This window comes from Phacochoerus africanus, chromosome 15 (genome assembly GCF_016906955.1).
Source record: "Phacochoerus africanus isolate WHEZ1 chromosome 15, ROS_Pafr_v1, whole genome shotgun sequence".
NCBI classification, from domain to species: domain Eukaryota; kingdom Metazoa; phylum Chordata; class Mammalia; order Artiodactyla; family Suidae; genus Phacochoerus; species Phacochoerus africanus.
The window spans coordinates 101,769,430-101,793,363 of NC_062558.1; the positions used below are offsets into that span (position 1 = coordinate 101,769,430).

The following is a 23,934-nucleotide window of genomic DNA, read 5'->3' on the forward strand; positions in this document are numbered from 1 at the left end:
AACCACAAACAGAAACATCCACTCAGTGTCCCATTGTTTCTGGCCCAAGAATCTTAAACCTGGTTGGCCAAACAAGTTTGCCTTGGTCAAAGGATAAAGAAGCACTCTTTCTTATGGGGACCTAGGGCCAGCAGAGAGAGTGGCATCTTCCTGGGGACGGGTATCCTTTGCAGCTAGTACAGTTTTACTCTTTACAATTTCACTTTAGTTGCCATGAAAAATCAGATTCCACTTCAGTTCCTCTCAGATGTTAACTTGTACATCTAATTTCCTTTAGCTACATGACAGAAGTCCATCCTTTTTCACACATTCTGTCAGTCCACATATATGTGCTAATATCCCAGGCTTTGTGTTAGATTCCAGGTATACAGAGGTGAGTGAGATCTTTCGTCGAGCTCACAGAGTGATGGGGCAGATGGTATTAGATGCCTGTATCTGTTTGGGGGACCCTATGGCGTTGTCTCTGCCAGCTTCAGTTGCTTCATTTGTCAAGGAGAGAGTTGGATGGACAGTTCTTGAATCCAGGGTTCCGCCTGTAGCCGGCCACTACCTTACATGGGGTTATCATGGCCTGGTCTCCATTCACAGCCTTGGACATTGAAGGATTTTCCAAACCATCCCCTGCCCGTCCTTAGAGGTTTAAGACCACTCTCCTCCCCAAGGGAGAGGAGCAAAGGTTCGCAAGGCAGTTATCAGGGAGGTTTACAAGGAGTAAGGAGGAGGGGGAGAAGATGAGAAAGACAAGAGTAAGTCCTGCCGGAAGAGAGAGAGAAGTTGAGAATGATGATTAAAGGAGAGCACATACATGCACACAATCCTTCAGCTCTAGGAGACTGAACTTTATTGAAAAGTTTAAATGAGACCTTTCAAATGTTAAAAGGTCTGCACAAGATTACACTGTCTGCACAAATTAACCAAGTATTGTTCATCACTGCAAAGCAACTCTATCAAAAACAACAACGACAACAACAAAAAACGTAGCAACTGTCACTGTCGCTCTGACAGCACTATGAGGAAACAGGGCTGCAAGAAAAGCAGGCAAACATGGGCTTCCTGACACAGAGATGCAAATCAGAAGTATTAAAATTTGGACACAAACACGAGAAAAAAAAACCCAAAATGAATCCCTGAGCTTTCATCAGCATTTCTTTTGTGTGAAAATGAACTAGGATGCTACTCCTCAGTGGCGCAGTGGTCTCAGCTTCACAAAGGGCCTCTGAGCCGAAGCAGGAAGGGGAGGGGGTGTAGAGAGTACATTAATTTCAGGAAAAATAGTGGTGTCATCTCTCCACAGGACTTTTCTTCTCAAACAAGTGTATTCAAGGTCTGCCATCCAGTTAAGAGTTCAGGAATACAGAGGGATGAATGCATCCATCTTCAAGTTATTTAAAATGTGGTTGTTCTTGTTGTCATTGATGAATGTAATTTATTTTTGAAAACTCCAACAAATTACTTTGCTTGGTCTGAGCAATTTAAACATTTGTGAAATAGTGGCTCTCCCAGTGAGGTTTGATAAGATTCATCAGAGGGTCATTCTAACTGGCACGGCTGGGGTGTCACTGGATTGGACTCTACCTATGGCATGAGAACATGTGAAGGTTTCCTTTGGACCCCTAAATACAAGTCTGTTCAGTCGAGAGCCCTTTAAAGCAAAAGGATAAGAACTGGGTACTTAGACAATGAGTACCCTTCAAGTCAGTGTCAGATTATCCATCAATGACAGTAGCTTAAAAATCCCGACACGTGCCAATGTGTCCTGTGTCGGTGGTTAAAAGCAATACTGTATGGTCTAAATTATAAGGATAAACAGAGTAGTCACGACTTTTCACAAGTCAGTGACATTTCTGAAAGACTGGTTGAAGCATCGGCTTCATATTTGGCCACGATTCAAAAGCATTTCTAGTTCTAACTGGAGAGAACGGGGCATCTTCAAAGGTATCATTTTTTGGATCTAAAAATACAAAAGGCCTGAGAAAGAAACATAAGTATTTTAGAGACATTAAGCAGACAAGTTTTGACAAACGACCTGACAGTGAACGTCTCCAGCCTGGCTCTCACTGATATTTCCTCATTAGATTTATCATTTCATCATAGAGTTGCTGTGGGGCATCCAAGCCCCAGATGAAGTCAAGATGCTCCCACTTATGGATGTGCTTGTGGTACACCAGGTTGGGGATCTGGGTCAGTAAGACACTGACGTCTTGGACGTCCGCGAGCCAGTCCCGTCCCCCACTCCAGACAGCAGTCCGAACGAGCATGTCTTTCACGTTGTAAAGGGGAGGGTGACTCTGTAATGAAAACCCAAGGAAAGCGTTGTTTTTGTTGTTTTAAATGACAAAATACAATCTCCATGAACATTGATTAGTAATAACAACTGCTAGCTAAGGCTCTTTACCCTGTGCCCAGCATGGTGATGAGCTTCAGCTCCAGGGAGGAAGGCCAGTTCCCCAGGTATCATTCTCCCAGGTAGATTCACAATGCAGAGCCCAACCTAGTGGGTCATACCCCCGCCTTCCCACCCTCCAGGATGTGACACATGTTATAGAAATTCTCTAAGCCTCAGTGTCCTCCTCTTTAATAATAATGATAATAATCATATCTATGTCACAAGGATATTGGGAAAGTTAAATAGGAAAAACCTGGGCAGAGTACCTCACACTTCAGAGCCCTGAGCACTCAAAAAATGGCCAACCTACTTGCATATGGAAAAAAAAGGTTTAGGCAATGCAATTTGGCCAAGACCCCCTCCCCACCGCCCGCCCCCCCAGCTACTTTGTAACAGTCCTAGCTTGTCCGACTCTAACATCTGTGTTCCTGATCACTGTGGATGGATGACATGTGACAGAGACTCTTCTTTATGCAGAGCCAGGGGAAGGACAAAGTTCAACACGCAAACTGCAAAGCTTCAGCTGTTCTGGAATTGGAAAACAAAGGCTGTCTAGTCAACCCTCCCAAACATCTCCCCCAGCACTTGAGCCTAGCTAGAATCCTCGTAAGTGAGGCTAATTTCCTGGATGAGTTTTCAGAGCCCATTTTAATTCTAAAGACTTTGAAGCCTTTACCTGGTTGTAATGAAAGTAATTCTTGGCACTGCTTCCCCAGTCAAAGGCTTGAAACTTTTTAAATTTAACAACCTAAAAGAAAGGTAATTCGAGGGAAAACAGTTATCTAACACAGAAGTCTGAGGTAACACCATGGGTCACTAGAGTTGACCACATCCTCAGAAATCAAGTTTACACGGATACCCAGATTCATGGTTCATTTCCAAACTGTAATTTAAAATAACGTTCCTGTCGTGGCTCAGTGGTTAACGACTAGGAACCATGAGGTTGCGGGTTCAATCCCTGGCCTTGCTCAGTGGGTTAAGGATCTGGCGTTGCCATGAGCTGTGGTGTGGGCTGCAGATGCAGCTCGGATCACGCTTTGCTATGGCTCTGGTGTAGGCCAGCAGCTACAGCTCCGATTTGACCCCTAGCCTGGGAACTTCCATATGCCATAGGATTGGCTTTAGAAAAGGCAAAAAGACAATAAATAAACAAGTAAATAAATAAATAAAATAACACGGCATTATTTTGCTCTCCTTTCCTAAATGACTCAACTTTTCACTGTAAGATCAGGAAAGTACCTATTACATGACACAATAAAGCAGCTACACGCAGGTGCTGTGAATGATGCTGAATCAACACTGCATTCATTGGATAAAATTTATGCTGACATTTCTTACTGAAATTTGAATCTTAAAACTCTTTCAGAGTTAACTCTCTTACTTGGGAAAGAAATATCTATTACATGTAATATATGGATTAATGTATACTTATATTTATGGATTAATATGGATTTATATGGATAAACATATTAGTATATAAATGTACTACTTATGTATTAGCATACACATATTAACATTAACACTATATATTTTATATTCAGACATGAATATATTATATATAATTTCATATAATCCCTATATTACCCATATATCCATTCTATTTGACTAGTTATGTTATATTTTAATTTTATTTAACACTTTTTCTTGAGTACCAGTATAATCACCAAATCATACTGCACACCAGAACAATTCTTATTAGTTGAAGATACCAGAGTCATGAAATGTATAAGAAACCTATACAAATTGTATATGAAATTTAAATGTATCCTTATTTAGAATAGCATGATATAAAAATATTAACAAAAAGTTACTCACTCATAAATTTTGAAATAATGCAAATCCATACCTTCTTTATATGCCCAAAATAAAAATATGTCAAGAATTAAATCCAAAATTGGAGAACTAAATGAATTGGAATCTGTTCCAGCTTTGGCCAGAGGGTGGCGCCTGGTAAATGGGAAAACCCTTTAACTGCTTTTGATTTAAGTGGTTTCAGTCTCTATCAACTGCATAAAATTCTACTGTTTTATGCAATAAAAAAACCAGTGTGAGATTGGGTACTACAGGGGAAATGTTTAACATCTGCTTTTTACATTGCAAATGACATATATTAATAACTGAGGCACATTTAACAAGCAGAAGATATGAATTTACAGCACCTGCTAGTGCATCTGTACCCTAGCTCCTAATTGTCAGTGACAATATATCAATGCAAGATGGTCTGCCCCTGCAGACAGACATCAGTTTATCGCTTTCCCACATATGTCTTTAGCATTTATACAAAGCACTTAGAGTGAGTGCAGAATACAGAGGAAAAACATGCCTAGGGTTCAGACTAAACTTCAGATTTGACTTTTGTGCTAAGAGTCATAAGACTTCAGCCCCTTGAAAGGGCATTTCAGAAGGAGAGGAAATGTGACCATGACTATTTCTAGTAACAAATACCTGGAAATAAGCTAACATTCAATGACAGATATTTGGAAAAATACACTGTATCACATCAATTCACACAACAGTATGTTACTGTCATAAGTGTAAATATAATAAAATAGAAAACTGTTCCTAAATAATATTAAGTGGAGAAAAGTCAGAGAAAAAAACATGCACTATGGTTATGCTTAAGTGATAATCACATACAGATAAAAATCAGGTGGAAATGCTTATAATGTGAGAAGACTTTTTCTCCCGATTTCCACCTGATCTTTTTCCACATGTGAAGATTTTAAACTTAAATTCATTTCAAGGGAGTTCCCGTCGTGGTGCAGTGGTTAACAAATCCGACTAGGAACCATGAAGTTGCGGGTTTGATCCCTGGCCTTGCTCAGTGGGTTAAGGATCCCACATTGCCGTGAGCTATGGTGTGGGTCGCAGACGCGGCTTGGATCCTGCGTTGCTGTGGCTGTGGCACAGGCCTGTGGCTACAGCTCCAATTGGACCCCTAAACTGGGAACCTCCATATGCCGTGGGAGTGGCTCAAGAAAAAGGCAAAAAGGCTAAACAAATAAATTCATTTTAAATTATTTTAAAATTATTTTTACATCTTGTTGGTAATGCAAATATAAATAGTTTTAACTTTTCTAAAGTATCACACATATGCGGAAGTCTTAAAGATACACGCCTACCCTCTGATCACAAAGACTACAAAGACTATGTCCTAAGAAAGTAGTCTGCCTGATGTATAAGGACAGACCTCCAATTCAAGAATATTTATCCCAGGATGTTTTACTACCAAAAAAAAAAAAAAAACTTATCATAGTAATAATAATAGTAACAATAGTAATTCAAACAACAAAAAACTGTCTTCAGTTACAAATATTTTAAAATGTAGTTATTGACCTGGAAAAGTATTTTTGATTATGGCAGAGACTGCTATTTGCTCCTCCAATACCCCTCTTGACTTCTTCCATTCAGTAATAAAATTCCTCAGGTCTTTGCTAAGCATGTGGTTGCCAGGGTAGGAACCACATCCCTCAGGTGCTTCCTTCCTGAAGGCTGGAACTGCCGTGGAGGTGACCCAGCTTCAACCCAGGCAGAAGAGGCCAGCACCCTAGGGATGGCTGAGCCACAGGACAGAGGGGACTGGGTCCCTACATGACTTCCTGGAGCACAGTTACACCCCCTCCTCCACAATCCTGGACCACTGATGTCTCAACTAGATTCTGAGAAAGAAAATGATGTCTTTAGAGGCTGTATTTGGGGTCTCTGGTACAGCAACCTGTAGCTAACAAATACAAGGCTGTTCAGCTAAATAAAAAAGAGGAGTTCCCGTCGTGGCGCAGTGGTTAACGAATCCGACTAGGAACCATGAGGTTGCGGGTTCGGTCCCTGCCCTTGCTCAGTGGGTTAACGATCCGGCGTTGCCGTGAGCTGTGGTGTAGGTTGCAGACGCAGCTCGGATCCCAAGTTGCTGTGGCTCTGGCATAGGCCGGTGGCTACAGCTCCGATTCAACCCCTAGCCTGGGAACCTCCAAATGCCGCGGGAGCGGCCCAAGAAATAACAACAACAACAAAAAAGACAAAAGACAAAAAAAAAAAAAAAGAAAGATATTTAAAAGTGCACATAGCATAATCCTACCTTTGTAATGAAAACAATTACACCAAAAAATTACAAGACTACACTGACAGAGTTCAAGATATGCCACCCCAAAGCACGCCTCTCTGGCATAATGATTCTTTTGAGTTAAAGGCACTTGCGTAACAGCAGATGCAAGGAGGACATTAACCTTCCTTTTTCTTTCTAAAAGGAGACAAAACTCTCGTGTGAAAGAAGCCCTTCGTACACCAGGAAGAAGAAACATTATTACCACCAGATTCTGAGAATGGAGGCTGAGAAATCTATACAAGATCGTGAAAATAACACTCATGTCGTATAAGTTTCCCCTATGTTTTAGTTACTTTTTCACAACTGCTACTCTTTCTTCAACCCCGCATATAAGCCTCAGGCCTAATTATTTCTCTGGGTCTTCATTTTTCTTGGGAGGGCTCCCGTGTACACGTAAACAAAACTTGTCTCCTTTGCTCCTGTTAATGTGTCCTATGGCAGTCCTAGTCAGAAACCCTAAGAGGGTAGAGGAAAAATTCTGCCTCCCCTACAAAACCCAAATACTAATAACAGTAGTTGTCTCTGGAGGTAGTCATATGGGTGATGTGTTTTCTTCTTTGTACTCACATATTTTTAAAAATTTCATAATGACCATATATTACATGTATAATAAAAACTAGGCTAACTAGGCTTTTTATAGCCTTTTTTTTTTTTTTTTTGGCCGCACCTACAGCATACGGAAGTTCCTGGGCCAGGAACCGAATCTGAGCCATGGCTGTGACCTACACCATGGCAACAGAAACCCTGGATTCTTAACCCACTGAACCAGACCAGGTATTGAACCTGAGCTGCCACAGAGACGACACTGGATCCATAACCTGATGTGCAACAGCGGGAACTTCTACAGTGTTTTAAAGAGCCTACCTAAAGTATATTTTGGATTTTGTAGGTTTTGAACAATAGAGAATGAACATCAGACCATATGAGGTACTTATTAAAAATGCAGATCCCAAGGATTCCCTGCTGGCACAGTGGGTCTAATATCCAGAGTTGTCACTGCTGTGGCCTGGGTTTGATCCCTAGCATAGAAACTTCTGTATGCTGCAGGTGTAGCCAAAAAAAAAAAAAAAAAAAAAAGGCAGGAGCTCCTATTGTGGCTCAGCAAACATGAATCTGACTAGCATCCATGAGGAGTTCAATCCCTGGCCTTGCTCAGTGGGTTAAGGATCCAGTGTTGCTGGTGGTGTAGGTAGCTGATGCAGCTCAGATCTGGCATTGCTGTGGTTGTGGTGTAGACTGGCAGCTACAGCTCCAATTAGACCCCTAGCCTGGGAACCTCCATATGCCACAGGTGTGGCCCTAAAATAAAATAAATTAAAATAAAATAAAAGCAGATCCCAGGGACATACCTCTGGGAATTCTGATTCTCAACAAGTCTTGGGTAGACCCAAGGATCTACATTTTTTATAGCACCTTCAGTAATTCTGAGCATCACTGTAAAGATAAGGACCAGCCTTCTTCAAATAGGACCAAGTACCTGGGCTTTGGGGCACAGCTGGCAAGAGGGCTAGAGATTCTTCAGGGTCTCTGAAATGTGTGAGGTTTATAAAGAGAATAAGAAGATTTGTAAACTAAATTAAAAAAACCCAGTGAAGAACTAGGTATTAGAACTGTTGAGAACTGAATGCTATTTACTTAAGCAAAATATCCACTTCAAAGTATACTATAATATACTATAAGTAAAATGGCCTTTAAAGGCACCCCCAAACTCTACCCCTTCCCAACTTCAAACTGAGTTAGTTATAGTGCTCAAGCCTGCCAGCACCCAGGCCCCACAGGCCTTCAGCAGAAATTTCTCCCAACAGGTACCCGGCTGCTCACCAGCCTGTCCTGGGTAGACAAAGAGAGGCAGTCCTTGGCCAACAGCCCAGAGGGCACAGGCCAGGAAGATCCTATGACACAGTTGCACAAAGCAACTTTTTTTTTTTTTACAAAGGGATGACCTAGGGAGCAGAAGAGCAAAGGGCACGGCTGCCTTCTGCAGTGTATCTGGGTTCAGAAGCATTTGTGAGGCACATTCCAATGTCTTAGGACTTAAAACCACAAAGGTCACCCCAGGGCCTGAGAGCAGCGGTCTGAACTGCAGCCAGCAGGCTTTGATCCCAGCTAGCTGGTTGAGTAAAGGGCTGGCACAAGAGCAGAAGCCTGGACTGCGGCCGGCCCAAGAGCTCCAGGACAAACCAGCACCCAGTGGAGGCCCGCTGCAGGAAAGGCTGAGGGAATGCCATGCATGCTGTGACAGCCTTGGCCATCACATTCCCAAGGGCCTGTGAAAGGTCAGGGCTGGTGGTCACCTGTACTGTGCTGGGGCGTGGGGTGCCACATGTAGGCAGCCAGCATCTGCCCTCAACTTGGCTCAGTCATCTGCCACACAGAGGAGCACTGACTGCTTGAGACAGAAACTAGGTCCTTCTGAAAGATGTCCATTAGGTAAGAGGGTAACATTGCTCAAAAAGATAGGGTATTTTGATGGCAGGGTATAGAGAGAAAACAAGCAACTGTTAACAGACATGTGGCCGAGGAGCAAAGCAGGGACCTGAATGGACACTTGTGAATGCACATTTGAGGGCCTTTGAAGGTTTCAGGACAGTGGCCTCAGGGCCAAGTGTGTGTTCTCCAGCATGTCATGAGCTACCTGCCTTTCAGATGCTCCTCTTCTAGGCAGAACTCTGGCACTGAGCCCCCTGACAGTTAACACTGGGCTTTACAGCCACTATGGGGCTAAAAGCCTCAGGCACAGTCCTGCCTGGTTCCCTAGGGATGAGCCAAGGAGAGGAGAATGAGGGCACTGCCAACTGGCAGGTTCCTGGGACAACTGAGGAGGATACTAAAGCTCCAGCGATGTCCCGGATCAGTGATTCCCAAATCTGTTTGGGCAGAAGAATCTATCGGGCAGAAGCTTTTAAAAATACCAATTCTCTGGAGTTCCCGTTATGGCTCAGTGGTTAACGAATCTGACTAGGAACCATGAGGTTGTGGGTTTGATCCCTGGCCTTGCTCAGTGGGTTAAGGATCCAGTGTTGCTGTGAGCTGTGGTGTAGGTTACAGACGCGGCTCAGATCCCGAGTTGCTGTGTCTCTGGCGTAGGCCGGTGGCTACAGCTCCAATTCGACCCCTAGCCTGGGAACCTCCATATGTCGCGGGAGTGGCTCAAGAAATGGCAAAAAGACAAAAATTAAATAAATAAATAAATAAATAAAAATAATAAAAATACCAATTCTCCTCACTCAGTACCAAAAAGAAATGAACTACTTACTGATGCATGGACAACCTGGATGAATCTCAAAATTATTATGCTGAGTAAGAGAAGTCAGGCAAAAACGCATGTATACTGAATGATTATACTTAAAACTCTGGAAAGTGCAAAATGACCTATAGTGCCAGGAAACAGACAGGAGAGGGTGGAGGAGGGTATTAAAAGTGACCTCTGTGGATGGCAGATATGTCCATTGTCTTGATTCTGGTGATGGGTTTGCAGATGTGTATCTATGTTAAAATATACTACATTGTACACTTCACCTAATTAGGCCTCAAGAAAGCTTCACTTAGGCCTCAAAAAAATAAAAGTAGAGGAGGTCCCATTGTGGCTCAGTGACAACAAACCACCTTGTATCCACGAGGGTGTGGGTTCAATCCCTGGCCTCACTCAGTGGGCTAAGGACCCAGTGTTGCCAGGAGCTCTGGTGTAGGTCAAAGACTCGGCTCAGATCCCACATTGCTGTGGCTGTGGCGTGGGCTGGCAGCTGCAGCTCCAATTCAACCCCTAGCCTGGGAACTTCATATGTCACAGGTGAAGCCCTAAAAAGCAAAGGAAAAACAAAGGGAGAAAGAAATAAGTCCCTGACATATTGTTAGGTGAACAAGAGAAAGCTATAAAAGAGTAAGAAGAAAATCAATCAATCAATCTCTACAATTTTTATTTCTATCTCTAACCACTGAAGTAATATGCAGCAAGAGATGTAGAAGAGAATGCAAATCCCTGGGTACACACTGTGTATATCTGTGTGGGATTGCAGAACAATTTTATTTTTCATCTCTCTTTAAGAAAATTCTCTTTAAGTTTTTATTGTTATACCCGTATGTAATTTATAAAATTTTCTAGAATGAACATGCATACTTTTGTGACATGTGATCAAACAGAACTCTATTTTAAAAGTCAGTGTCTCTCATTTATATCCATGATATAAATGATTTATATCCATGACACTCTGGTTTATCCACTGATGTTTCAGGCATACTGTGTTCATGGATCAATGCTGAAACAGCAGCTTCTCTCTCCAGAGCTGTTTTAAAAATCTTGCTTTCTTTTATTTATTTTTTCTTTTTCTTTCTAGGGCCACACCTGCAGCATAGGATGGAAGTTCCCAGTCTAGGGATCAAATCGGAGCTGCAGCTACTGGCCTATGCCACAGCCACACCAGATATGAGCTGCATCTGTGACCTATGCCACAGCTCACAGCAACATTGGATCCTTAACCCACTGAGTGGGTTCTTAACCCACTGGGCCACAACAGGAACTCCTAAAATCTTGCTTTCTGAAGCAACACAGAAATAAAATAAATCTGGGTCTCAATGAAAAAAATGACAGAAGGGAGGGGGAAGAAAAGAAAAAACAAGTCAACCCCAATGGCTGTTCGGCGAACTCCCCTGTAGTACAGTTTACAGGGAGGATAACACCAGCAGCGTGAACATAGTAACAGGAGCCCAAGACTGTAGGGAAGGAAACCAGCTCAGACGTGTAAGCGGACTGACTACCTTTCCATTTGCTTCATGGAATACACAGAGCTTTCTGAAGCTGATTTTCCACAAACCCCCACTGCACTCCCGGAGTGCCTACCTGGCTCCAGTGTAACATGTCCTGCACAGAAGTTCCAGCAGGAGAGTGTGCTGTATACACAGCCACTCTAGACTGTAAAATAAATACATAGAATTAAAGAATGAAAACAGCATGAAGGAGGAACTGATGATAAATATATTCTATACCTTAAATCACTAAAAACTACCAAGCCACAATCACAAATACATGAGAGAGCAGAAAAACAAATTCTTTCACTACAAACACATGTGAAAAAAATATGTATAATCACTCACACACAGAAGACAGATGAAGGAAATACCACAACATCATAACTGGGGCTATATGGGTTGAGATTACTGGTCATTACTAGTTTCTTTTTCATATTTTTCTGAATTTTCAAGGTTTTACATGACAATCACACCTTGCTTTTTTGCTTTTGGTCATCAGAAACAAGAGAAATTAACAACCCTTTGAAAATTCCCTAGAGACTTCATTCTAGGATTTTAAAAATTTGTTCTCAAAATACAATATGAAAAACTACAAATGGATTTAGAAATACCAGCGCAGTGCCAGCCAAGGGTTTACATTTTGTGAAATAAATAAATAAATGCATACACGTGTGTGTGTGTATGTAAATGGCCATTCCAAATTTAAACACAGTAATTTTTTTTGAATTTTCAGGAGCTGTTTACTTTTAAAAACTTTTTACTGGCGTTCCCGTCGTGGCGCAGTGGTTAACGAATCCGACTAGGAACCATGAGGTTGCGGGTTCGGTCCCTGCCCTTGCTCAGTGGGTTAACGATCCGGCGTTGCCGTGAGCTGTGGTGTAGGTTGCAGACGCGGCTCAGATCCCGCGTTGCTGTGGCTCTGGTGTAGGCCGGTGACTACAGCTCCGATTCAACCCCTAGCCTGGGAACCTCCATATGCGGCGGGAGCGGCCCAAGAAATAGCAACAACAACAACAAGACAAAAAAAAAAACTTTTTACTATAGTTGATTTACATCATTCTGACAATTTCTGCTGTATAGCAGAGCGAGCCATCTATACACTCTTTTTCTCATATTATCTTTCATCATGTTCCACCACAAGTGACTGGACATAGTTCCATTTGCTATACAGAAGGACCTCATTGCTTATCCATTCTTAATGTAACAGTTTGCATCTATTAACCCCAAACTCCCAGTCCATCCCACAACCTCCCCCTCTTTAAAGAAAAAAAGGCACTCAAATAAATATAAATACTGAAATTTAAGTGATGACTGATCTCCTCACTTAACTGTTTCCAGTTACAGTGTAGGAAGCTGACAACGGCTGGCCTGAGGCTATACAAGCAGTACTCCCGTACTTGCAAGGTTGATTCTTGTGCCTCTTAAATGCAAGAACTTTTAGAGCTCTAATGAGGTCATTCCTGCCTTCCCACATCCTCCAACACAAACAACATTCACAGATAAAATCAAATCATGGAAAGCTTAAAGCAAGTCTTATTATAAACATACATACCATATTTAAATTTCTCTCATTAAATCCACACAGAACAAAAACGATGTTTCCACAGAGCTCCTTCAGGATGACATGAGCGCAAACATGTGTACTCAGCCACTTCAAAAATGCACTCTGGGGAAGAAATTCTTTGACCCCAAATAAGTCCTACAAGATAAAAAGAACATCCCAGCATTTCATTCTGGTACACTGGCTTCCAGGACCCCCCTCAGAAGGAGACACATGCCTGCTGTCTCCGTGGATGGCCTCAGAAGAGAAACAGCAACTGGTGGTCATTCAAACTAAGATACCCATGTGGTCTGTTTACTGAGGCAATAGCAGACATTGCAGATGTGCAAAGTCTCCAATGAAGAGAAGAAGGCAGAAAATCAAAGAGGTCCACAGAAGACTTTTACAGTAGGAGAGGGCTTTAATGAGGGCCCAACCCAGGGCCTCCCCACAGACTTTCATCTGACTGTGGTGGATTGGTAGTGACTTCTGAGAAACAGTCAGTTGGTCAGCAATGCATCTGCCTAGGACACATACATCTAATCCAATTCTACTGGCATATCCCTCCTGCTGCCTTTTGGGGTTTTTAAATACTTTTTTTTATTATGATAGAGTACATGTAACACAAAATTGACCATTTTAACCATTTTTAAGTATTCAGTTCAGTGGTCTGCAACCATCACCACTATTTGTCTCCAGAACTCTTTCAGGGTCTCAGGCTGAAATTCTGTACCCATTAAACAATTAACTCCCCATTCCCCCTCTGCCAGCATGGCCTGTTTTTATAAATAAAATTTTGTTGGAACACAGCCATGCTCATCTCTTTACACCTTGTCTCTGGCTGTTTTCACATGACAAGGGCAGAGTTCAGTAGCTGCAAAAGAAACCAAATGACTCAAAGACATTGACTATCTGGATCTTTACAGAAAAAAGTTTGCTGACTCCTGGTCTACATCAAACCAGACCTCAATGGCAACTGGACTTGTGCTCTAGTATTTCTGGGGCAATCATGATGCCCTCCAGGTAGATCTTCATGTACTTCTACATTAGGAAACTGGGAAGAGATCTTTATGGTGAACCCCCATTTTCTCCTTTATAATTTACATTTTTGCTGATGCCTACTCTATAGAGGGGCAGAAAACAGTGAAAAATTCAAATGTCTACAAAGGCAGTTTTATGGCTGAATTGTGGCCCTCCCCCAAAAAGATATGTTGAAGCTCTAATTTCCTGCATCTCAGAAGGTGACCTTATTTGGAAATACATCTTTCTCAAGGCACTCGAGTTACACTGTTGGATCCTGTCTATACTAAAACAAAACAATAGATTTCTCTCTGGACCTATATAGGTATGTAAGTTCACACACAAGGTCTTTAGGAAAAAAAACCCAAACTGAGCATGGTGCTTAATTTTGAGGAAAGCACTAGGAGAAGCCTTGGCATTTGAAGGGTACCTTATTTGTAATCTCTGAACTGTTTATGATGAAAATCAAAGCGTCTCTTATCCAAGATATTTAAAACAAATTCTCCTAGAGGAGCCCCCAATTTATCTGTATGTCTGATCATGGTACAGAGAATCTCATCTCACGTGAATCAGATTGGAGGTCAGAGCATCGTCTGTATTTCCTGTGAACATATTTCCTAAATGGCCAATCAACATGTTACATATACCTTAAGTATACATTCCTGTATGGGATTTTTTGTGTGTGTGTATACAACATACATCAAACAAATACAGTGCATGTGTAATGGCCCATCTGAGCAGAGTGTGGCAGGTTTACAGTGCTCTAGGACTGACCTCCAATGAAGTTACTGGCCTGTGCTCTCGGGTCATATAATAAGATACACAACAACAGTGTCTTTAGATCACCCTCTGGGTGGCCAGGGCCAGGCATGTGGGCACATCTCCTGCCCCCCAGCTCCCGCCTACTACTATGTACAGATTCACTGTGTGGAATAAACAGCAACTCCACAGAGGTTTCAGCTGCTTTCTCCTGGCCTTCCTCATGCTCTCTTTGTGTGGTGGATAAGGAGGGGCACGGATGTGCTAACCATGAGAACAGGGGGCCCCAGTGTAAGGTTAATGATATACCTCCTCTGACTCCCCAGCTGGGGTAAAAGGGGAAAGAAAAACTGTGAAGAGAAGAAATTCCACTGTTCCACTGATAGCAAAACACAGAGGAGGAAGGCACACATTCTCCATCTAATGGTCAGGTCTTTAGAACCAAAAAGGAAATCTGTGAGGGAAGGGAGTTGGGGACAGGGCAGGGGTAGGGGGGAATCCAAGTACCTTGATGAGATGGTCTGGAATTTGTCCTAATTTAACTAGAGGGCTAGTAGCGAACTGAACTGAAACCACAGGAGCCAAGGCAAAAAACATTTTAACCTTCTTGGCCAGCTCGGGGATCCGTGAAAATGCTATAAAACCTGTGGGAACAAAAGGAAAATAACAGAATTCCATCTTGTGAGACTTCCTCTGAAAAAGCAATGGTGGGCATGAGCGACGCCCTCTAGTGGCAACCCGAGAACCATGCAAGCAATGCCACCGCCAGGAGGCAAAACACTTGAAATGAGGGCCTGGAACTTCTGGGTATGCAAATATGGAGTTGGATTAAACTAGTACATGAAATATTTTTAAGTGCTTGTTTCAATTTTATACCTAGATATGGACTGGAGGAAATGCAGAAGTCTCCTGCTCTTTTAATAATGGAAGCCAGGGATCCAAGGCTGTATTCCTAGCAGCTCCACCCCACTGTTCCCCCTCCATCACTAAGACAGATATACAAAGGCATTCAAAAAAGTCGCCAAGGACTCAAAAGGAACTTACGCATTTAGAATCCTCTAGCTTTAAAATATCTTAGCTTCCTTTCAGGTCACTTCTTGCCTTAAACTTGGCCCCAGAATGTCAGTTTTGAAAGCAATGGGGCAAAAGACACAAGTGGAGAAGTCATGGAAGGAGGAATATAGAGAGGAAAAATGCTTAAGTCCATTAATAAGAAAGGCAATTGTGTCTATGTTCCTTTCTTTTTGGAGCCTCTCAAGCTGGCAAAGAGAGAGGGGTGGTGATGAGGGCAACATAACTTAACCATGTACATCATAAATCAAGACACTTCAAAGTATTCATACTTTTCATATCATAATTTCCTCTAGGAATGTGTTCTGAGGTGATTGTGTGACAGGAACACAAAGATATTAGTCAAAGTAAACACTAAAAGGGAGAATTAAATTATGGGACAGTCCCTAATCCAGCAAGGAAGTTACAGGAAATTTTTATTTTCTTTAAACTTTGCTAAATTTTCTGTTTCTGTTTACAATAAATATATATTACTCTTATCATTAGCACAAATTAAAAATGCATACGATTTTTTAAAACTATTTGAAAATAAAGTGTATTATGACATCCTTGTAGTTGGCTTTATTCCACTTCACTTCGAGAGTTCCCCTGTGGCACAGTGGGTTAAGAACCTGGCACTGTCACGGCAGAGGGTCAGGTCGCAGCTGTGGCACGGATTCAATTCCTGGCCTGGGAACTTCTACATGCTGTGGGTGTGGCCAAAAAAAAAAGTCAGCGTATTTCTTTGTTTTCTTTATAAAAGTCTCTGCACTTATAACACTTCTTGTTTTCTATCCTCTCACATCCCCCTATTGTTTAACTAGGAAAATATGTAATAGGCTGCAGTTTACATTAATTCCTTCAATCAAGGGAACCAAACACCATATTTATTTATTTATGTTTAAGCCTGAATTTCCAGAGAAGACCACATGTTACCAAAATTCTTTGCCCCTATTCATTCTTTCTGCTTGGCATTAAAAAACAAACACAAAACTCTATCTGAACTAACTCTTTTTATAGTTCACTTTTAAGGACAAACACAAACTCTGTGATAAGACATTTTATCACCCTCTCGTCTATCATATACATACCTATTGTGGTACCTTGAGAATGACCCACATAATACACTTGTTCTTGGCCAGTTTTATTCAGAATGAAGTTAACTGAAGCTGGTAGGTCATAATTTGCCATCTCATCGTAACTATAATCCAAAAAAAGGAAACCGTTGGTTGGGACATTGCATAAAAATAATAAAGGTGTGGTTTCATCACAAATGGATCCTAGCTGGGTAAGCCAGCCCTGAGTGCACAAAAGGACCAGGACCATAAAAGCCCCCTTGGGCCTCCCCAAAAGGATCCTTATCTTTACTTTTTACACCATAAATTAGTTTGATCCATTTTTGAACTTTTCTATGAACGAGATCAAACAGTGTGTATCCCTCTACATCTGACTTCATCTTTGCCACTGTCACATAAAGGTGTCAGTTGGTCATTGTGTAAATACATCACACTCTATTTGTTCACTGCTGATAGGCATTTGGTAGTTTCCAATTGTTTGCTATTACAAATTCTGTAACAACAGATCTATTCTTTGGTAAAAGCTCTCATTCTTGTGTTTCCTGTCCTCAGGCAGGTTCTGATTTCACAAATGGGAAGCAAGCTGAAAGGAGTCCATGATGCTGACGTTCTCTAGTGCCTGGCACAGAGACACAGCCCTGGACTTGTGTGCATCTGTGCTGTTACCACCACTTATGAAGGCCGGGCTCTATGCCAGACTCTTTCCTATATCTTCTCCATTAAGCCCCAGTGACCTTATGGGATAGATATGTATTATCCCCATTCTACTAAAAAGAAACAGACACAAAGGGCTTTATGCCACATGCCTGATATCATGCAATGATTAACTGGTGCAGCCGTAAGTAAGAGAGAAGAGGATCACTTCTAGAAATAAGGAAAGTAAATATTTGGAGTACCTGCTTATGGAGGAAGGGAGGAATTGTATGGGGCAGTTTACCCAGGAGCATCCAGACCACCAGGAATGTCAACGTAACCAAAATTTCCTTATTGAATCTAACTCTTGAATGTAATCATTATTTATAATTTACCGTGCTGCTATTTATTAAATTCCTAACAAGGGGTAAAACCTTTCAGAAACCATCAGTTTCCCTGTCATACGATCTCGAGTTACCCATCTATTTGCCTTCCCAGGGTCTGTGTTGAGGGTACCAAGGAAACAGACCCCTGCTGTTACCCATTCAAATATACCTGAAGGCCCAGTATTCTTCCTGAGAAATTGAAAGAGTCTTGTGTTTCCGAGACCAGGTGTTTCCTCTGCTGTTTCCCATCCACACGTCAAAACCAGCATCTGCCAGGATGAAGCCCAGGCTGTTCTTGGGCAGGTTTACAACCCAGTTACTGGAATCTGCCAGCAAGCCATGCTGCAGGAACACAACTGGTTTGGGACCTGGAAAGCATTTGTGTTTAGGAGTTAGCAGCTCCAAGCTTCAAAACAAACGATATCTTGCTAACCAGGTAAGTCACAAAAGATCACAAAGCAAGTAATGAAACAGAAACAAAAGACTGGGGAAGCATTGTCATTGAGCGGCAAGTGTAGTACACTGCGTGAAGAGTGCCCGGGAGCTGTATAATGGTGCAAATGTTTTCCTTGGGCACTTTGTGACACTTCTCACCCATTAAAGGTGCTGTGGGGATAGGCCATGAGGAAGGAGATTTGACCTTAAAAGATCAGAAGGTCAGGCTGACCAAGGAATAACCCAGACAACCCCCCATGGGGACACGGGGGCACGAGCATCTGCACCGTACTGTCTCCCTGGAAAGGAGATTTAGAGAGAGACAGAAGGAAAGCAGGGCTCAGGTTGCCGCTGTGGCACGGGTTCGATTCCTCGCCTGGGAACTTCTACATGCTGCAGGTGTGGCCACCTGTGCCTTTTCAGACACTGAGTGGAAACCGTGAGGCTAACTTCACAGGGCGGAGTTCTGAGAAGGGAGGATGGGCTTTGACAGGTGTGGAAGAAAAGAGAGGAGAGCAGGATGGAGTGGGGCGGCCAGGCCAGGACTGAGGCTTGAAGGGGAGGAAGGCGCCAGTTCATGGGGGGGCTGGGAGTCAGCTCCCTACCTTTTCTCAGTGGGTAGTATTTCAAATTCCCCTGAAATCTCTCTGCACATCCCTCACTGACTCCTCAGAAGCTTCAAAGGAGAAATGCAGGAGTTGGCAACTTGAAGATAAACCAGGGAACTCTTTAAGCCCCACCAGTAATTAACTCCTGGGTTCTCAGTGGCAATGAGGAGCCCCTGACACTTTCCCAGGGGGTGAGCGGGAAGCTCAGAAAAGCGCAAGCAGCCAACTCAGGCATGTGCCCACCATGCACGTGTGCCAATTATGGTAGCTGAGGGGCTTCTGATACATCTAGGAACACCCCTACTTCAGCCCGAACCTGCCATTCACTCCTGCACAAGGCTTAAAACACTCCCAGACCCCTTCCTCTACATTCCATGGAAGGGTTTCCCAAAGCTCCTATATTCACACCATACACTGACCTTCACCCATGTTGGTCCCACCATCACAGTCACCTAAGCAGTTAGCACAGAGCTGGCAGAGACGTGGCCCAGTGATGGCCCGCCCGGGCGCTGCCGCCCGATGGGACCAACGTGGGTGAAACGCAGGAGGCCATTACTCAGGCTCCAAAAATCAATCTGCTGAGCCCCCAGCCTCACAAGAGGAAGAAGACCGATGCATGAGGAAGTTCCTCCTGCTTCCCAAGGCACTGGGCCTTTCTGCCAGGGGAGTGACTGGAGGGGTCTCCATGACACTCAAAAACTGTGAAATCAGGGGAGGTCCAACCAAGAACCAGAAGGAGGAAGAGGCGATCACAAGGATGAGGGCGTTGGCATGAAACAGACTTTGGTTCTCACTAGACATGAAACCCTTTAGGGTTGCTATGGCTTTGGTGCATGCTGGTGGCTATAGCTCAGATTGGACCCCTAGCCTGGGAACCTCCATATGATGCAGGTAGAGCCTAAAAAGACAAAAAAACAAGAAGACGACAGCCTGTAAATGGCATAAGGGCCCCCCTGTCTTTCTGCAAAAGTCATTTCTAGACAAATTGGAAACAAGGACCTGGCTTAGGGTGCACGTGCATCCTTGCCACCCCATGCTAAGTAATCAAAGTCAGGATCACCCCTCACTTTAGGCCTCCCTGCAACCATCCACGGGACTGGACAATCCTAAGTCCAAGAGCTGGTTCAAGTATCTGAAAGACAGGCTGTAGATCACCCAAAGTGCCAGGGCCCCAGTAGCTTCCTGAAACTGTGTCAACTACTTAAGATAAACCCTAGTGAGCATTCTAGCATCTGATCGATTTGTCATTATTACTAGCATTTGTCATACAGCTACTGATCCTGCGTTGTGTTTTACATGGACTACACTGTTGCCAGAGAGCTATTAAGATCCACCCCCCATGTTAAAGATGAGGTGACTGGTGTCTGAAGAGAGGTTAAGTGACCTGCCCTAGAACACTCACCTAGCAGTGAGCCAGAACTGGAACCCAAGTCAGCCTCATTCCAAAGTCCTTGCTTGCAACCACAACTCTAAAGAAAACTTCATTCAAAAATAAAGAGGCAAGGGAGAGGAAGAGTGCTGAGAAAGACCCTGTTTGTACCCAGTCACTTCAAAGCAAGCCAAGCACTATTTCCCAAAAGTGGCTCTATATCATAATCATCTAGGGTCACTTAAAAAAATTACACATTTCTCAGGAGTTCCCATTGTGGCTCAGCAATAACAAATTAGACTAGAATCCATGAGGTTGCAGGTTCTATCCCTGGCCTCTCTCAGTGGGTGGGGGATACAGCGTTGCCACGAGCTGTGGTATAGGTCGCAGACATGGCTTGGATCTAGTGTTGCTGTGGCTGCAGTATAGACCAGCAGATGTAGCTCCGATTCTACCCCTAGCCTGAGAACTTCCATATACCGCAGGTGTGGCCCTATAAAGACCAAAAAAAAAAAAAAAAAAAAAAAAAAAAAGGAATTCCCGTCGTGGCGCAGTGGTTAACGAATCCGACTAGGAACCATGAGGTTGCGGGTTCGGTCCCTGCGCTTGCTCAGTGGGTTAACGATCTGGTGTTGCCGTGAGCTGTGGTGTAGGTTGCAGACGCGACTCAGATCCTGCGTTGCTGTGGCTCTGGCGTAGGCCGGTGGCTACAGCTCCGATTCAACCCCTAGCCTGGGAACCTCCATATGCCGCGGAAGCGGCCCAAGAAATAGCAAAAAGACAAAAAAAAAAAAAAATTCTGGCCCTAGTCCTGATTTAAGGAGCCGGGAACTCCAGGGACAGAGCCTGGAAATCATTTTTGACACATTCCCTCGCCTCTTGCAATAGAGCCCATCTATAGCCATGTTCAAGGTGGATCCATCGAAAGGTGAGTGTGTCCAGTCCTCTGCAGTGCTGGGCGGGCCCATCGAATGTGGAGATCCTGGGTCTGCATCCAACAGGCCCCTGGAGGCATTTCTAGGGCCCCCTACTCAAGAATTATTGAGTATAGACTTTCATTTATCCAAAGCAGGGGGCGATTGAGTGAATTTTTGTAGTCTATGTCTAGTTTGAAGAATTGGTCTCAAAAACCAGCCCCAAACACCATAAACAAGTCACATTAGTGGGAAGCCTCAGCCACCTTACATGCACATGAAGAAGAAATAAGGAGAGGCTTATCTCCTAAGTATTTATCCCCAGAAACTTAAGCAATGGAAGCTGGTACACTTGAGGTTATCAAAATCAAGCATTTTCCACACTTTACAAGCCTTATTTCATCTAACTTTTACAACCACCTATGAAGTGGCAAGTATTATTCTTCTCATTTAGTAGATGAAGAAATTAAAACTTAGCGAGCTCAAGTACACTGTCGAGGTCATGCAGCTAGTTAAAGTAGCAGAGCCAGGACTTAAACCCAAGGCCAGTGCTGTGAGCGTGCTCCCATTTAACCACTGGATGTCCAGCCTCAAAGTGCTCTTGAACAAGGAACATGTGGAGCTTTGGCCAACCCAATCCCCAGGAGGTCCTGGGACTACAGGAGTGGGTAGACTGAAGCCTTGGGCAGGAAGAAAGCTCAAGGCCCACTGCGGAAAACCAAGGTTACAGACCTCACCACCAGCATAATAACTTATTATTTACTGTCTTAACTGCTATGAAGTAAATGCATAGAGAGCTATGAGAATATGCACCCAGGAGCCTGTCTGAGTGTGGGCAGCTGGGGAAATCCTCCCTGAAGTGACCTTGAGGCTGAGGACAGAGACCAGGGAAGAGCCCTCAAGCAGGAGGAGAAGGAGCCCTGGAGGAAGGAGAGGTGCTGAGCAGAGCGCTCTCTTCCTTTCCACTCTGACGCTTTGCTCCAGCCCTCACCTGCAGTTAGGAGACAAATTGTGCTGTGAAGCGGACACTGCCTTGTGGTACTCATTAGGCAGAGGGTCTGAACACAGCTCCCTACCCAGAGTGCCATCAAGGTCCAAGCAAGCCCGGCACTGCTTAATAGCCCATCTGTCCAGGGCCTTCGGGAGGCGAGGAATTATATCCAAGCTGATCAAGGCCTCTGCATTTAGGAAATGGTTTCCCTAGGAACTACATAAAAGGGAAGAGGAGAAAAATCAGAAATTGGTCAGAATCCTAAAATATACAATCAAAAAAAAAAATGTTTTTTTAAAACCACAGGCCAGTGACTTTTCCCCCAAAGACCTAGCTCACAAGCCACGTGGTAGATTTTCAAATATGACTCACAAAAAGTTCATTGGGCAACCCCTGATGATTCTTTGCTAAGCAAATAGCCTGTTTAACCACTGGGTGTCCAGCCTCAAAGTGCTCTTGAACAAGGAACATGCGGAGCTTTGGCCAATCCAACAGGCTTTGCAAATAGCCCGTTTCTGCAAGAAGGCAATTACTTAACACCCTAAAATGCACTTTACTTATTGGACCATCAAACACACAATGCTCTTCAGACATAAATATTCCAATACCGGTGCTTCATTTGCTAATTGCTTTATTTTACAGTTTATTTCCCAGTTTGGCAAGAAGTAAGTGATCATTGGTACTTTATGTATTTTAGGCAAGGCCTTTATTTATTTCCCTATTTTAGACAAATAAATAAATATTCTTACTATCACAGGATTAATAGCTTGCTCAATACTTATTACGTAATACTCCAGTTCAAAGAACAGTGAATCTGATGGCAGACTGACTGGGCCACTATCCTTTGACCTCAAGTAAATCCCTTTCCCTCTTTGAGTCTCACTGTCTGGCCCAGTAAAATGAGAGTGTTGTTCTAGAACATGGGTTCCCAAACCCAGGGATTTTACCTTGGAATACACTGGGGAGTTATGCTAAAAATGCAAGCTCTCCAGGAGTTCCCATTGTGGTAACAAACCACATAAACATCCATGAGGATGTGGGTTCGATCCCTGGCCTCGCTCAGTGGGTTGAAGACCCAGTGTTGCCATGAACTGTGGAACAGGTCAAAGAAGTGGCTCAGATCCCGAGTTGCTGTGGGTGTGGTGTAGGCCAGCAGCTGCAGCTCTGATTCGGCCCCTAGCCTAGGAATTTCCACATGCTGTAGGTGCAGCCCTAAAAAAAAAAAAAAGAAAAAGAAAAAAGAAAGCTCTCTAAATCCCTGGCCCTGGCAGGACTCTGAGATGCTTCTAGTGCTACCACCCCATGACTTTCTGAAATCAGGCCGAGCAGATGAAAAACATAACCACTTCCCTAAGCAACAGATTCTGAATTTCAATTCTCTTGTGGAGTTAGTGCAAATGAGGGGTAGCTCAACACTCGATAGATAAGTTTGTTAACATTTAGAAACATATATATACTCCATAGGTTGCCAAGAGTTTTCTAAATACACATTTCAAGCTGCCTAATTAGTAGAGGTCTGACCAGACAGGCAAATGATTATCTATATCAGGGGATTCTTTACTGGGTCCATAAGCTCTCGGCAGCTGAAGATAAAATATTTGTGTGCCCAGGTGCCCTCCCTCCCTCCCTCCCTTCCTTCCTCCCTTCCTTCCTTCCTTTCTTCCTCCCTCCCTTCCTCCCCTCCTCTCTCCTTCCCAACCCCCTCCCTCTCTCTCTTTTTTTCTTACCAGAGAGAGGATCCATTGCCTTCATCCACTTTAGAATCCCAATTTTGAAGACTGCCCCATATAACTCTTACTTACGCCAGCCACTCAGAAGGCATGTTGCTGCTCGTTGCTGTGAGAAATACAAAGCAGGCAAAGATGCAGCTTCTGCCATCAGAGTGGCTGCAGGGAGGGAGGGTGGGGAGAGAGGAGTAC

General features: G+C 43.4%; 1 protein-coding gene across 2 annotated transcripts in view; it reads right to left on the minus strand.

Moving 5' to 3' along the window:
• Positions 1-824: 824 nt before the first annotated feature.
• LIPA (lipase A, lysosomal acid type) overlaps positions 825-23,934 on the minus strand; it is a 119,115-nt gene continuing 96,005 nt past the window's right edge. For both annotated transcript variants that reach the window (XM_047761123.1, XM_047761124.1), the window contains exons 4-10: positions 17,868-18,066; positions 16,695-16,804; positions 15,061-15,197; positions 12,787-12,933; positions 11,326-11,397; positions 3,063-3,134; positions 825-2,288 (exon numbers count right to left, since the gene is read on the minus strand). In XM_047761123.1, the coding sequence (XP_047617079.1) occupies positions 2,055-2,288; positions 3,063-3,134; positions 11,326-11,397; positions 12,787-12,933; positions 15,061-15,197; positions 16,695-16,804; positions 17,868-18,066 (971 nt within the window). In that variant the 3' untranslated portion in view covers positions 825-2,054. The remainder of the gene's footprint in view (positions 2,289-3,062; positions 3,135-11,325; positions 11,398-12,786; positions 12,934-15,060; positions 15,198-16,694; positions 16,805-17,867; positions 18,067-23,934) is intronic.